The following is a 15,706-nucleotide window of genomic DNA, read 5'->3' on the forward strand; positions in this document are numbered from 1 at the left end:
ACTCCAGCCTGCAGCCCAGCATGAAACCTCCAGGGCATTGAGCGAGATGCACGAGGCGACAGCAGCGAGGCAGCTGAGAAGCAGCGCGGCTCGCCTTCCCCGTCCCTCGTCCGCTCCCAATGGGCGGAGGAGGGGTGTGCCTTGCCTGGGCGCCCTTCCCGTCCCGCTCGGCTGGGGCTCTGGTGTGCAGTTGGAGGAGGCTCGACCAGGAAGCCCCGCACGGCTCCAGAGGACTGGGCCCCCCAGCCGCACGTGAGTCTGCCTCCGAGGGGCGTTGGGTGCAGCGGACAGCGCTCTCAGCCCGGGGCCATCAGAGCAGGAGAGAACTTTACCAAGTCCTGGTCCTCCTCTAGGCTGGGGTGGCCGATCAGTGGCTCGCCGGTTGCCTGTGGAGAGTTGGCAGGGGCTCATGGTAATTGTAGTCCATGCATATCTGGAGAGCTGGCCAGGGGCGCATGGTAATTGTAGTCCGGGGATATCTGGAGAGCTGGCCAGGGGCGCATGGTAATTGTAGTCTGGGGATATCTGCAGAGCTGCCCGGGGGGCGCATGGTAATTGTAGTCCATAAACATCTGGAGAGCTGGCTGGGGCTCTTGGGGAGCTGGCAAGAGGTCATGGTAATTGTAGTCCATGGACATCTGGAGAGCTGACAGAGGCTCATGGTAATTGTAGTCCATGGACATCTGGATAGCTACTGTTTGGCCATCCCTGCTTCCTCCTCCACGCCTCCCCCCCCAGCCCCATCCTTGTGCACAAACCATCCTGGGATGGCCTGGGGCAGCCTAAAACACTGGCCCACCTTGAAGGAACAGCTGTCACAAGCACCAGAGTTATGCCTTTTTGGTTTTTCTCGGTTGATTTATTTTTCAGGCCTTTAAATAAGTGTGTAAGTTGCTTTCAAATGTCCCAGAAGAGTGCACTGTAAATTGGAATGTATGCCAGTGTGTTGAGGTTTCCCATAGGAATCTGGACAAGTCAAAGCCAGGAATCTTGATTCAGGCTTGAAAGTGAAGTGCTAACCCACCCAGAAATCTTCCAATTGAACCTGCCACCTGGTACTCACTAAAGGCGAGTGTCAGACTTTTCTACTAGATGAAAGGGTTCAAGGGCAGCCCCATGAGGAGTTAATTACAGTAATCCACCCCCCCCCCATGTTTTGTACCAGGAAGGTCAATGCTACATTGTTTGCAAGACAGATGTCACGGGAAGCATTTGTGTCTATAAGCTTGACATTCCAGGTCTGCTTCCCTACCCCTGATTTCCTTCAGCTTCCAAGGCAGGGCCCCAGCCAACCTCAGCAAGCAGCAGCCTGGAAGACTTGCTTGTTGGCAGATGCCCTGGTCCAGATTCCCACTCATCTCAGGCAGAATTACAAAAAGGGGAGGTAAAATCAGGATACTCACATTTTAAAGACCGGGCTAGAGTCCTTAACACTTTTGGATTGGCCTCTGTAACAGATTTTAAAAATCCAGAGCGTTTTGCAAATCACGGGATTCCTGGTACAGCCCAGTGACACATTAACTGGTTTTCCCCCTCATGGTTACAGGACAGCACTGCCCCAAGGCATCAGCCAAGAGAACTTTGACTGGCTTGTTTATAGATGACTTTTCATTCCTCCAGAGGGGGGTCCCCAGACTCCTGTGTACCTGTTAGTGTGTGGGGGGGGGGGTGCAAAGCTGGACTTCTACCCTAGAGGATCCGTTTGAGTTGGACCTCATCTCGTTTTGTTCATTAATGATTGGAGTTGGGAGGAAGCCGAGCAGTGCCTAAATCTGCAGACGACACAAAGTTGTTCGGGGCAGTGAGAACTGCGGAGGACTGGGAGAAGCTCCAGACAGATCTGTCGAGGTGGAGCGAGTGAGCATCAACGTGTCACATGAGGTTCAGCGTGGGGAAGGGCACAGGAATGCACACGGGCGCCAAAAATCCTAGCTAAATCTGAGGGCGTTCAAACTGGTATCCCGCTTTTCACCACCTGAAGGAGTCTCAAAGCAGCTTACAATCGCCTTCCCTTCCTGTACCCCACAACAACAAGAAAAGCCACAAAGCTGGGTCCATGCTGTCCTCAACAGTTGTTGTTGCAGCCAAATTGCGTAATCCAAGGGTTACAATTACAAATTCAGGGGGATTGGATTGCATTCCCCAGCATCGCATGTCGCTTGGCTGTGATTTCCGCTGCTGTATTTCACCACAGGTACCCATCAGACCTCAGAAGCTAAAGAGGGACAGCCTGGGTCACTATTAAAAGAATGTTGCTTTGAAGGAACTTCACGGGGTGTGTGTGTGTCTGTGTGTCTGTGTGTGATACATTCTGAATAAATGCCTCAGTCATCCATGTGATTACATGGTCAAAAACATCCTTTTCAGAATACCTCTTTGCTTAATTTTATACAGTCAGTCAGGCCTTCTCAACCAGGGGTTTGTGAAACCCTGGGTTTTCTGGACAGCCCTGGAAGGGTTTCCTGAACGGGTGGGAGTTAATTCATTTTTACATATCTTTAAAATGTGCTAAACATTTATCGAGCGATAGGGCCACAGAACAGGGAGTGAGTTCTAAACACTGTATCTCGAAAGCCTCCAACGGAGACGCCGATAGAGAAACTTTTCCGAGGCTAAGGCAACTTTTGAACTCAGGCCCCAGACTGTGACTGTCTGTGGGACTGCCCTGACTCTGCAGTTGCAGAGGATACCCTGAAATGTTAGACAGCTGGAATGATAGGCACAAGCAGGGATATTGAACCAAGTGATAGAATCCTGAGATGGAAAGAAGGTCCAAATGCTTGGTGTCCGGAGGAATGCCAAGCATTTCGGCATCCTTTTAACCGCACGGCCATTCCCTTTATGCATTTTAGGTGGGCAACCTGTGAAAAGCCTTCTGAACCGAGGACGCTGCGGAAGACCTCGCTATGGCCTGCGTGGTTGTGCCACTCTTACGGAAGGCCCAGGCCAGTCAGGGCCTGTGGATTTTTGGACAAGCCCCCGCCAGGGTCTTCAGCCGAGGCCGCCCAGCGCTGGAGGCTCAGAATTTTTCAGACTACGAATCCATGCGGGAACAATATCAGCCGGACGTGCCGGAATACTTCAACTTCGCCAAAGATGTGCTGGAGAAGTGGGCCACGATGGAAAAGGTATCCTTTTGGTAGCGTGATTTCAAGTGAAAACACATGGGATGCTGTGCATGGTAGGCCGGCGTTTCAATGTATGTTCTGTTGTTCATAATGTTATAGTTATTGTTGAATTATTATAAACTAAGTTATTTGTATTGCTCCTGTTTGAGGTAAACCGCCCTCAGCCCCTGGGGAGGGCGGTATATAAATATGATTAACAATAACAATAATAATTTCACACAGTCTGCCCATTGACTGTAGGGAAAAGAAGGGTAGAATATTTTACAACGCAGGCAACTTAGCCAAAAACAGTGTGCCTTTGCAGAGGGGGTGGATGGTCCAAACATTTCCACAAGCCATGGCTGCCTGCAATGTAAGACCACAAGAAGAGACCTGGTGACCTAGAATGTTGTCATGGCTAGCCACAGTAAAGACCAAAACCCCACCTCCTAGGAGAATTCCCTTTTCCCATTTTGTTTTGTTAGAATAGATCAGGGATGGCCAAGCATCTCCAGATGCCCAAGGACTACAATTCCCATAAACCCCTACAAGCTGTAGGTGCTACTGGAAATTGTATTCCTCGGACATCTGAAGAGCCACAGTTTGGCCATCCCTGGAATAGAGGATCATCTCAATGTATTCCTATTGCCTATTTCCTTTTACTCCAACAGCTGTCCGTTTTTTATCCATTATGCTCTTTTGCCTCTCCACTCTCAGAACTTCACTGAAAGTTGATCTGCTACAGGGATAGTTTGCCTGTACTGGTTGGAAAGTGTAGATGTCAGTTCCCCCCTAAAAAAAAAAACCCAAAAAAAACACACACCCTTATCCAACCAGATTGCCAGTTCCCAGGGAGGGAAATAGAATTTGTTCCCGTTTCTGTTTACAACACATAATGCATGTGTCTTTTGCAGTTTTCTGTTTCTGTTTTGACCCAGTCTTGAGACAAGATCCAGATCTTCAGGATCTAGCTCTTGTGGATTCACTTGGCCCTCTTGTTACCCCGCCAGGAGGGAAGAGGGCCCTCCAGCCCAGCTCTCTGGTGGGTCAGTGACCAAGGAGAGGAAGTGAGGTGGAGTTTCGCGGAGCTGGTGGCTGCATCCAAGAAAGCGGCCAACGTGCTTTCCGAGCAGTGTGGCCTGCGGAAGGGAGACCGAGTTATTGTGCTCCTGTCACGGATTCCTGAGTGGTGGCTCTTGAACGTGGCTTGTATGCGAACAGGTGAGTCATAATGACATTTGAGCCAAGCATCCCTTAGAAAGGAAGATCACCTGGCCCCAGGAGGTAGCCTTCTACTGAGTCAGACCACTCTCTATCATTGTTCAGACTGGCAGCTGTTTTTTGGAGTCTCCAGCAGAGGCCTTGTCATCATCAACTACCTGATCCTTTTTTTAAAAAAAGCCCAGTAGCACCTTTAAGATCAACAAAGTTTGATTTCCTCCACGTACCCCTTGAATACAGAATATGTGAGCAGAGCAGCCCCGTCTCATTTTCCTCCCTCAAAGGCAAGATTTTCCCTCTGGTTTTCTTGGGCTTTACTGACTGAGCCACCTGAATATTCATTGCTGAAGAACTCTGACTGCTCCACCTGGTCACCGGAACCTGAGGAAGGGACTGGGGGCCTTAAATGGCACTGAAGGCATTTTGAAATTCAAAAATAGCAAAATATTTTATTTAACACAGAAGGAAAATGAATTTCTGAGGTAAAACCAGTATATGCACAGATTTTAGTTCTTATGTTTCAGGCTAATGTGAACTCAAACCCCTTCTCATGAAAAGCCAGTATTCATCTTGAGTTTTTAACTAATCTTAAGGTTTCTACAGGCCGTTTCTAACCACACCATATCAGGGACTTATGCACTCTTCAGAGCCATAACACTTTTTAGGTAGGACAATTCCTTCTCTCTCCCCTTTCCTTGGCCCAAATGGGAGTCTCTGTCTAACTACCCACTCGTCCTTGCCAACTTCTCTTGTCTGTGTTAAACTGCTGTCAGTCAGGGCTGGATTCCAAGATTGTCAATACTCGCCTCTTCTCAGCTAGTGCTGCAATCAGACTGAAGTCTTCTCAGCATCCAATTCAGAAGCTTTTCTTTGCTCAGCTGACGCTAACCAATCAAATCTCTTGGAACAGCCTGTCACTCAATGCTCTCTGTCTCGGTGGAAAAGTAACCCTTCACAGTTGTTTATCTGTTCACACAGCATTTGTAGCTTTTAAAAGTCCTGTTCATCATGCCAGAATGAACCTTTGTCGATCTTAAAGGAGCCACTCGATTCAAACAGCTTCCCACCTGAATCTACCTTATCCTTTTACGTTAACATGCCAGGGTTCGGACCTGGGGCTGTCTGCTTGCAAAACCGGCGCTCTCCCATTGATCCATCTGTGCCCAAGGTGGGGTGAGGAAGGATGATCATTCTGACCGTGAATATGGGAGAAAGATACCATCTGCTCGGCACTGCCCTAATTTGCTTTCTCGCCATTAGGAACCGTTCTTATACCCGGGACAACACAGCTGACTTCAAGAGACATTCTGCACCGACTGCGGGTCTCTCAAGCCAAGTGTGTCATCACTGATCAAGTCCTGGCCCCAGCCGTAGACAGCGTCGCCTCCCAGTGCCCCTCTCTAGCGTTCAGGATCCTAGTGTCAAGGGACCACCGGGACGGCTGGCTGAGTTTCTGCGACTTGCTGAAGTATGTACCAAGCTTTCCACACTGGCTACCTGGGAAGTTTCTCCTGGGAGATGATCACACAAAAAAGGATAAAACCAAACAAATGGTATGCACAAAATGATCAAATCTAGCATTCTAAGAGAAGGTGCTGTTTGCATAAATTGGCCCTAGTGTCCCTGACAGCCCGTACAAACAGGTGGGATGGGAAGGGACCATACCCCAAAAGGAAGAAAACCTGGGTTTTTGTACCTCACTTTTCACTACCTGAATTAGTCCCTAAGCAGTTTACAAACACCTTTCCCTTCCTCTCCCCAAAAATAGACAGCCTGTGAGATAGGTGGGGCTGAGAAAGCTCTAAGAGAACTGCTCAACAAAAAAACAGCTCTAAGAGAAATGCCCAAGTTCACCCAGCCCTCTGCATGTGGAAGAGTGGAAATTAAATCCAACTCTCCAGATTAGAGTCCACCGCTCTTAACCACTGCACCACGCTGTCCCCAAAAGGGCAGGGGAAAAACATTTCTATGCTTCTGAGTGATCCCCTCGACTTTACAGCGCTCCCTGGGTATAGGCCAGGCTGCGCAGACTGCAACAGTGAAAAGTGTGAACAAAATGAGCTGGGTTTGATTCCCCGCTCCTCCACATGCAGCCAGCTGGGTGGCCTCGGACTTGTCATAGTTCTGTTAGACCTGTTCTCACAGAGTAGTCCTGTCAGAGCTCTCTCAGCCCCACCTCCCTCACAGGTTGTCTTCTGTGGAGAGAGGACAGGAAGGCGATTGTAAGCCCCTTTGAGACTCCTTCGGGCAGTGAAAAGCGGGGTATAAAAACCAACTCTTCTTCCTTTCTCCGAGGAATACAGGGCAGCATACCTGGCTCTCCCCTCCTCCGTTTTAGCCTCACGACAACCCTGCTAAGTTGGTGAGGCTGAACAAGAGGGACTGGGCTGAGGCCACCTGAGGAACGTCAAGGGGGAGCTGAGCCCCGATCAGCCTTCCAGCTGCTATGCCAGACCGTCCCTGCAGGTCTTCTAGGGGAGGCCTCGAAGGGTGGGAGGGATCTCAGGCAGTCACTGTAATGAAGACCACTGCTCTGTCTACACCCGTGCTTTCATCCACTGCATCCGTGTGCCCTGCAGCCTGGCGCCCGCCGACCACGACTGCGTGGCCACCAGGAGCTCTGAGCCGATGGCCGTCTACTTCACCAGCGGCACAACAGGGGCTCCCAAAATGGTGGAGCATTCCCACGGCAGCCAGGGCATTGGGCTGGCCCTCAACGGAAGGTACGCCAGGCTCTGTGTGCATCTCCTTCCCCCACGGCACTTAGCTTAAAGCCTTCTTCCGCAAGGCCCTTTGCAAATATGTCTCCCCCGCCTTTGCAAGGTGCAAACTGTATTCCGATAGAAGAGCCTTGTGGATCCATGGCCCAAACGCCCAGAACTTTCCCCTCTGACACCAACGACGTAGCCAGTCATTCATCTGCATTGTTTCTCTTTCCCTTCCTAAGCCTCGGGCGGAAACACACCTGTGCTCCCAAGTCCTTCACTTTCCCCCAAGGCCACGTAGTCTCGCTTCATATGCTCTGCACTGCACTGGGCAGTGTCATTCATTCCCGCATGAACGAGCAAGAAGGGATGCCCGTCCTTGGGCTTTACAAGTCTTTCCACACTCTCTGTGACGTCCTTGATCGTCTTGCCAGGTAGACAGCAAACGTCCTGAGACAACAAGTCCGGTCGAGGCATTTCGGCTTCTACTCCTCCCCAGAGGGAAGACCCCCAATTACGAGCACGTGTCTCCTAGTCCTAAAATATTGGGGAGCAGAAGAGGTATTCCTCTCCTCCACAGGGGCCTGCGAAAGCTCTTCTGAGCTCTGGGGGAGTTGGGGGAACAGCCCTCGTCCCTGTGTTTGGAGTCACTATCTGCAGGCAGATCCAGGAAAACGATTTCTGAGCGTCAGAGGGGCAGAATATCTCCTTTTTTTTTTTTTACACCTCTGGGTAACTTTCTTCCATGCATTGTCCACTTGTACTGGGTTCTCCTATAACTGGTGAGACACCTTTCCCACCCCTCCCTTCTCCTCCAGGAGCGCTGCTAACTTGCCCTTGGTGCAGGCGTATTTAAACCGTGGTTGAGAAAGCCTGGCTTACCCGTTGGTCCTCAAGGTGCCACAGGACTCAGACTTGGCTCTGATGTGTCAGGCGTTGACACAGTTGCTTCCTGTCCCCCAGGTACTGGCTTGATCTGACCCCCCAGGACCTGATTTGGAACACATCTGACACAGGCTGGGCAAAATCGGCATGGAGCAGTGTTTTCTCGCCCTGGAGCCAGGGGGCAGGCGTCTTTGCCCACAGCATGCCACGTTTCGAGCCAGAGTCTGTCCTTGAGGTACGTGACCTGCTTATTAGCATCTCGCTTTTCCTGGACGCCAAGGTCAGGGAGGATCAGCCTGGGCTTGCAATCAGAACCTCAGGCGCAAGCCCAGGTACAAACCTCTCTTGTACCACAGCCCTGCCCACAGCAATATTAGAAGGCTATTATAAGAAAATCCCCTTATCTCAAAAGCTCTGCCCCTGTGCAGATAGAAACAGTGGAGCATGAGCCCCTGCCAGCATGTACTGGTAGAGGCTCATGGGAATTGTAGTTCAGACATCTGGAGAACCACAGTTTGGCCACCCCTGCCATACAGGTCACCATAAGCTGGCTGGGACTCCATGGCATTTTCCCCTCTACCACTGACTTGTACTGAAGGTGTTACTCAATGCCTCTCTTCTGTTTCACGGAATGTGGTGGTGTGTGGGTCTCTGGAGCTTGGGGCAGCGTGAAGTCTGATTTTGTCTTGCTAAACTTCCCAACTTTTCACCCCCAGACTTTGTCCAGGTTCCCCATAACGACTTTCTGTTCCGCACCCACTGCTTACCGGATGCTGATACGCCACCGTTTAAGCAGGTAAGGAAGCCCTTCTTGTGCTCTCGGTGTGGTTTGTGTGGCATGAATATGAGAGATCAGTGGCACCCGGTGCAGGGTTAGGGAACGAGATCTAAATCCCCCTGCAGTCCCTTGCTGAGCTAGGCCATGCGTCTCCTGCAAATAGAAAACCAGCACTGAGTAACGCTTAGGATCTCGTCTGCAGATCTATCTGCAGGTATCTGGGGGTGATTTTTGATGCCTCCTTCTCTAGGGTGGTGCAGCTGGCATTTTGCCACCTACGAGGCTTTCTCAACCAGGGTTTCATGAAACTCTGGGGTTTCTTGAATGGCTGGGAGTTAACTAATGTTGACATTTTTTTAATTTGCTAAATGTTTATTGGGTGATATGACCATATAGGCTTATGTTGACCCACCCCTCCCAAAATGGCCAATGAAATGCCTGGAGGGGGTGGGAAGGGGTGGCAGGTTGCAGTAGATGAGCGATTGGGATGTGAGTGTCCTGCGTGGTGCAGGGGGTTGGACTAGATGACCCAGGAGGTCCCTTCCAACTCTAGGATTCTATGGAAGGGGAGACAGTAGCCACAAATCCCCTTGGACCATTGCAGTCCTGGCATCTCAAAGCATAAAATGGAACATCTAGCCCTGCATTTCAGAACTGCAGCCCCCGCCTGCCCCAAGCCAAGAAAGAAATCAAAACAGAACCGATGGTCCTTTTCAAAACCGGCTTGCTAACCCTGGCCTCCTTTCCTTCCCCTCTGAAGTTACCACTTCCCCAGTCTGAAGCACTGTGTGAGCGCCGGAGAGCCCATGAACCCTGAATTGATGGAGGACTGGAAAAGGCAAACCGGCTTACAGATCTACGAAGGCTACGGGCAGACGGAAACGGTAGGCAGCGTGCACGGGAAGTCAAAGGGGCAGGCTGTGTCTAGAGCAGGGGTAGTCAAACTGCGGCCCTCCAGATGTCCATGGACTACAATTCCCAGGAGCCCCTGCCAGCGTTCGCTGGCAGGGGGCTCCTGGGAATTGTAGTCCATGGACATCTGGAGGGCCGCAGTTTGACTACCCCTGGTCTAGAGGAAGGGTCATACAACTGTAGTTCATCTCCCTAGAACCTTATTCTTCATAGATTCAGACTTGGTGCTACTCGGAGTTTCCTGTCCTCCTCTTCCCCAGGGAGACCCGAGGCCTCAGAAACACTGGGATTGGGCCCTCTGAACAAAATGCCACTGTGGGGAATCCGTAGAACTGGCTCTTTTTGCTCTGCCTCCATCAATTTCAAGAGGGTCCCTGGGCGGAAAGGGAGGATTTCTTTCAGCCCTCCTTCTGTGTAGCTCAGAAAGTGCCCCCCCCCCCATACACACACACACATACACATCAGCTTTTTGGAGATGTTAAGCCTAGGCTTCCTCAACCAGGGTTTCTTGACGGCCCCGAAGGGGTTTCTTGAAGAGGTGGGAGTCAATTAATTTTAATGTATTTATAAAAATCTGCCAAACGTTTAGCAGATGATATGGTCATATATGGTTATGTTGACCTGCCCCCACCCAAAATGGCCAATGATGGGCCTGGAGGGGGTGGGAAGGGGCGGGGCCCCAGATGGGCGTGTTCACAGCTCTGCTTCCCAATCCTATTCTGCACAATCTCAAAGCCTGAAGAATGTTTCCGGGTTTTCCTGACAGTAAAAATATTGACATCAGCTGGGCTAGAGGCTTTCTGTGGGAGGGAGAGATCTCGGTAGATCCCTGCCTCCACCTTCTGGTGGTCCTGTAGATCTCGTGCCTGTTATGCTGCTCCCATTTACCTCTCCCTTCGCCCTTACGAAACAGGTGCTGATCTGTGGAACTTTCAAGGGGATGAAAATTAAGCCCGGCTCGATGGGGAAGCCCTCTCCTGCATACGACACTCAGGTATCACATGCCCGGAAGCCCCTGCGGACAAGGGAAGGCTGCTGTCGGCCTCACGCTTCTGGCATCGAGGTCCTGTCCTTTTCGGAAGGGAGAGGGACTCCGTGCTGCCTTTGCTGCTCAGCGGGGCCACACCCCACCCTAAAGCGAGTGGTGCCAGCCCTCCTCCTTTTGAGGGCAGAGAGTGTTATGTCTTTGCCTTTAGATAATCGATGAAGACGGCAACATTGTGCCCCCTGGAAAGGAAGGAGATATCGCCATCAGGATAAAACCGACGCGCCCCTTTTCCCTCTTCACTCAATACACGGTAAGACCCGCGGCAGACGGTCAGGGCCCCAACCATGGGGAAAAGTACCCAGGGGTCAATCAGTCACAACACGATCCGCTTTGCAAGACAGAGGGGACATCACAGCAGTGAGGAAACCAGAGTGGTCCGGAGCAGCTCCAGGCTTCCCATCTTCACTCGGTCGTGAGGTCTGCTGGGAGGCCACTAGATTGCTCCCTCTCAGTCCAGCCTCCCTCACAGGGCTGTTGTGAGGACAAAAGGGGTGGTGCTGGTGAATTACAGATGACACCCCGAAGTCCACACAAAATTAGAAGGTGACAAGGCAGCACTATGCTGACATTCCAGCTCTGGACACACACTGGTTCTCAACAAAATTTTGTGGGGGCATTTACTGCCTTTATTTACCCTGCTTTGCATCCCCAAACAGCTCTTGTCATTCTCCTCTCCTCTGCGTTATCCTGATGGCCACTCTGGCAGGGAGGTGAGGTGACTGTGTGTGACTAGCCCAGAGTCACCCAGCAAGCTTCATGGCAGAGTGGGGATTTGAACCCAGGCCTTCCAGATGCTGGTGTGATACGATTAACTCCCACTGTTCCTGGCAAATTTGACAAATGCCTGTTAATAAATACCCCAGGAGGATCCGGAGAAGACAGCCTCAACCATCCGCGGAAGTTACTACATCACTGGAGACAGAGGGATTAGAGACCAGGAGGGCTACTTCTGGTTCGTAGGACGAGCTGACGACGTCATCAATTCGGCCGGGTAATCTCATTTGCGTGTGAGGCCTCTTCAGCGCAATGGCTTCTGCGTGGCATTAGGGGTGCGTGTTCAGTAGTTCCCAGCTATTCTTTCAGCCGGATATAAACTCAGGATGAATCCGGCTATCCAAAAGGGCTGCCCACAAAAAAATCCCCAAAATATTGCGGTCCCTTTAAACGCCTTCCGTGTGAACGTAGAACTTGCAGAAGGTATTTCAAGGGACAAGTCATTTAAATGGCTTCGCAGTTCACTTGCAACTTGCAAAAGGATTGCATTCCATTTAAATGCCTTCCCCCCTCAAATGAAAGCAAGTGGATCCTGGGTCCAATCTTTTTGAAATAGACTATATATCTATTTATTGGATTTATCAGCCACCACTCATGGATCAGCCAGCTCACACAGCTAACAACAAAATTTAAAATACATAAAATACAACAATTGGAAACAATACAGCCAAACTAAGACATAACCAGCCGTGCCCCTACTATATTCCCCAAGTAGGTGCTAGGTGTTAGTGGAGGGCCCAAGGTCTTCCTTTTGGCCTGGCCTCAGCAGAAAGCCTGGTGGAAGAGCTCTGTCTTATAGGCTCTGTGGAATTATGTGAGTTCCATCAGGGCCCACAGCTCTTCCGGGATCTCATTCCACCAGGTAGGGGCCAGGACCAAAAAGGCCCTGGCCTGGTTGAGGCCAGGTGAACTTCACGTGGGCCAGGGATCAGCAGCCCAATAGAATCCGCAGAGCGAATCACCCTGTGAGGGCATAGACAGTCCCCATAGGTCCCAATGGAGCAAACTTTTTTCGAGATTCCTGAATATTTATTATATCCAAATACTATACTGATATTGAGATGTGGGAATACTGAGAAATACTTGGACCCGAAAAATACTAGGGTTGTTTTTTTGCATACCCCTGTATTACGCTCGGCAGGGACTAATTTATTGTTGATTCCCGGCCCCCGGGAGGTGCGTCTGGCCTCGGCCAGGGCCAGGGTCTTTTGGGTCCTAGCTCCCGCCTGGTCAAATGAGCTCCCGGAGGAGCTGCGGGCCCTGCGGAATTAGCCATCCTTCCGCAGGGCCTGCAAAACGGAGCTCTTCCGCCAGGCTTATGGTTGAGGCCAGCGCCTCCCCTTTTTAGAACCCCCCCCCCTCCCATGCATCAGCAGTGACCCCTGGTTTCCCAGATAGTTCTGCCGCCATCAGGTTGGGTGGGTGAGGGATTGTTTTTAGGTGTTTTATTTATTAGGGGTTTTATGGGTTTTTTTACAAGTTGTCACCCGCCGCGAGCCTCAGGGGAGCGGCGGGTTAGAAATACAACAACAACAACAATAATAATAATATTTTCCACCAACAATTCTCAGCAAGGTAGCTCAGAGCCTGTTCTCCCTTCTCAAGGTACCGCATTGGGCCGTTCGAAGTAGAAAGTGCCTTGACCGAACATCCGGCCGTTGTAGAGTCTGCTGTTGTCAGCAGCCCAGATTCCCTCAGAGGAGAGGTAAGGAGTTACAGCACTATGTTTTTGAAACAGACACCTGTAGCCAAGGAGCTGCCTGGAGATTACAAACGCCAAATCATCCGATTCCCACTTCAGCAATTATCCCACTTTCCTGCAGCAGAGGATGGTCATGGGGTTAGCTGCAGCAGCATTTGCCTTCCAGCCACAGACCCTCTTAGAGGACGTTTCCCGTACAGCCCCCCCCCCCCCCACACACACACAGCCCTCTCTCTTCCCTCACAGAAGCTGCACTGATGGTCAACGTTCTATGATTGCAAGTTGGGACAGGCCTTGACTTTCCCACAGGACTGGCACTGGAAAAGGTCTCCCCTCGAACATGCAGAAGGGATGCTGGTGTCCCTGCTTCGTTTTCATGCGCCTGTTCCACAAACCGGATACGGGGAGTCCTAACGTGGTGGGCGCAATCAACCAGCCAAGCAGAGCTGGCTCGACAAGAGGAGGGTGGTATCAGCAGCGTCCTCCAGAGCAGGGGTAGTCAACCTGTGGTCCTCCAGATGTTCATGGACTACAATTCCCATGAGCCCCTGCCAGCAAATCCATGAACATCTGGAGGACCTGTGGTCCTCCAGATGTTCATGGACTACAATTCCCATGAGCCCCTGCCAGCAAATGCTGGCAGGGGCTCATGGGAATTGTAGTCCATGAACATCTGGAGGACCACAGGTTGACTACCCCTGCTCCAGAAAATGTTGGGCTCTTTAGTCCTTGGGAGGAAAGCTGACCAAATAAGCCAGAGCTGGATCCACAGGCAGAAAACTAAGGAGGAGGAGGAAGCAGTCTGCCTTCCCCTAAATTCTCCGGCTTTCTGAAGGAAGGCTGGGCTGACAGGTCCCCCAGTGGCTGCACGCTGCTCTTTGCTGAGAAAGCACATCCGGGCCCCAAGCCGTGCAGATCGCAGATGGCTTTACCCTGGCTGGAGCTTTTTCATCCTAGGACCTGCAAACAGCATCCCCTCCTTCCCCCAAGTCCAAGTCATTTAAAATCTGCAAGCCTAGGCCTAGCTTGGTTTAGTCTTTGTGGTAAGCTTACATGTAGCTGTCACAGTCCATTCCTTCGGCCGCTTCTATGCACACTGTTTGTTATGCAAACGAAGGGTGTTTAAGTGGCTGATTTTAACTGTGTTTTTATTACTGCAATCCACCCCAAGCCTGCTTGCAAGGAGGGCTGGCAGAGAAGTCCAGGTTCCTGCCGTGGGAGATCCAAAGCTGACAAATTCAACAAATTCTTCTTTATTGTATAACGATGAGAGCGAGAACGAGATCTGGATTGTCCGTCTCCTGCGTAGCTCCCCAAATGTATTTCTAAAGTTTAGGATACATTTTCTCAGGGCCTAAGAAACACATAGACCGTTGCTACAGGGGATTCTCCACCTGCCATCCTCATCTGTGGTCATAGTGATACGTTAAAGTGTTTTATATCATTGCGAAAAATTATTTGTGGGGAGAAAATTCGCCACGATCTTTAGAAATCAGATTGGGGAGCTCGGAGGAGAGCCCTGAAAACGACCGACAATCCAGACCTGGTTCTGGCTTTCGTCATTATACAATGAAGAAGGATTTGCTGAATTTGTAGCCGTCCATGTCAGGTTTTTCCTTCTCCAGTGCTACTAATGGTCTTCTGGGTTTGCTTTTGTGTGTGGTGACAAAACTGCTGAGAAATTTGTCAGTGGGCTAAACGCAAGAGAAGATCAGCTGCCCGTCAGATGGCTTTTGCTGTCTTAAAATTTTCTTTTCTTCGTTTTGTCCCCGAAGGTTGTGAAAGCTTTTGTCGTTTTGGCCCCTGATTACGTCTCGCACGATCCTGACGTGCTAATCAAGGAGCTCCAGGACCACGTCAAAAAGGCCACTGCCCCGTACAAGTATCCGAGAAGGGTAAGTCGAGCCCTGCCCATCAGTTTGTTTTTAAATGCGGAGTTCCTGGAGTATCCAAGCGCTTGCCTTCCCCGAGGACAGGCAGCTACAATTGCAGCAAAAAGAAGAACTGGTTGGATGCATGACATCTCATGGCCTAATTTTAAAAATTGCTCTGCTGGTTCAAGCCAGTTGGCAAAGAGGACTAAAAAGTGGCTAAAAAGGCAAATGGGATTGGGGGCTGTATCAAATGGAGTATCGTGTCCAGATCACGGGAGGTGATGGTACCGCTTTTCTCTGCTCTGGTTCGGCCTCACTTGGGAGTCCGTGTTCAGTTTTGGGCACCCCAGTTGAAGAGGGATGTTGACAAACTGGAGCGTGTCCAGAGGAGGGCAGCAAAGATGGTGAGGGGTTTGGAGACCAAGACATATGAAGAAAGGTTGGGGGAGTTTGGTATGTTTAGCTTGGATAGAAGATGACTAAGAAGTAATATGATAAAAAGGTAAAGGTATCCCCTGTGCAAGCACCGAGTCATGTCTGACCCTTGGGGTGACGCCCTCCTGCGTTTTCATGGCAGACTCAATACGGGGTGGTTTGCCAGTGCCTTCCCCAGTCATGACCGTTTACCCCCCAGCAAGCAAGCTGGGGACTCATTTTACCGACCTCGGAAGGATGGAAGGCTGAGTCAACCTTGAGCCGG

At 50.8% G+C, this 15,706-nt stretch overlaps 1 protein-coding gene across 2 annotated transcripts in view; it reads left to right on the forward strand.

The window, feature by feature from the left end:
• Nucleotides 1-15,706, forward strand: part of LOC143827481 (acyl-coenzyme A synthetase ACSM3, mitochondrial-like) — an 18,898-nt gene continuing 3,192 nt past the window's right edge. The window contains exons 1-14 of one of the 2 annotated variants that reach the window (XM_077317064.1): nucleotides 1-252; nucleotides 2,853-3,128; nucleotides 4,118-4,328; nucleotides 5,589-5,796; nucleotides 6,908-7,051; nucleotides 7,276-7,467; nucleotides 7,997-8,153; nucleotides 8,635-8,714; nucleotides 9,457-9,580; nucleotides 10,522-10,602; nucleotides 10,805-10,906; nucleotides 11,520-11,647; nucleotides 13,036-13,135; nucleotides 14,908-15,027. In XM_077317064.1, the coding sequence (XP_077173179.1) occupies nucleotides 2,907-3,128; nucleotides 4,118-4,328; nucleotides 5,589-5,796; nucleotides 6,908-7,051; nucleotides 7,276-7,467; nucleotides 7,997-8,153; nucleotides 8,635-8,714; nucleotides 9,457-9,580; nucleotides 10,522-10,602; nucleotides 10,805-10,906; nucleotides 11,520-11,647; nucleotides 13,036-13,135; nucleotides 14,908-15,027 (1,869 nt within the window). In that variant the 5' untranslated portion in view covers nucleotides 1-252; nucleotides 2,853-2,906. The remainder of the gene's footprint in view (nucleotides 253-2,852; nucleotides 3,129-4,117; nucleotides 4,329-5,588; nucleotides 5,797-6,907; nucleotides 7,052-7,275; nucleotides 7,468-7,996; nucleotides 8,154-8,634; nucleotides 8,715-9,456; nucleotides 9,581-10,521; nucleotides 10,603-10,804; nucleotides 10,907-11,519; nucleotides 11,648-13,035; nucleotides 13,136-14,907; nucleotides 15,028-15,706) is intronic. The other variant, XM_077317065.1, reaches the window with a different exon arrangement.

This window comes from Paroedura picta, chromosome 17, assembly GCF_049243985.1.
Source record: "Paroedura picta isolate Pp20150507F chromosome 17, Ppicta_v3.0, whole genome shotgun sequence".
NCBI classification, from domain to species: domain Eukaryota; kingdom Metazoa; phylum Chordata; class Lepidosauria; order Squamata; family Gekkonidae; genus Paroedura; species Paroedura picta.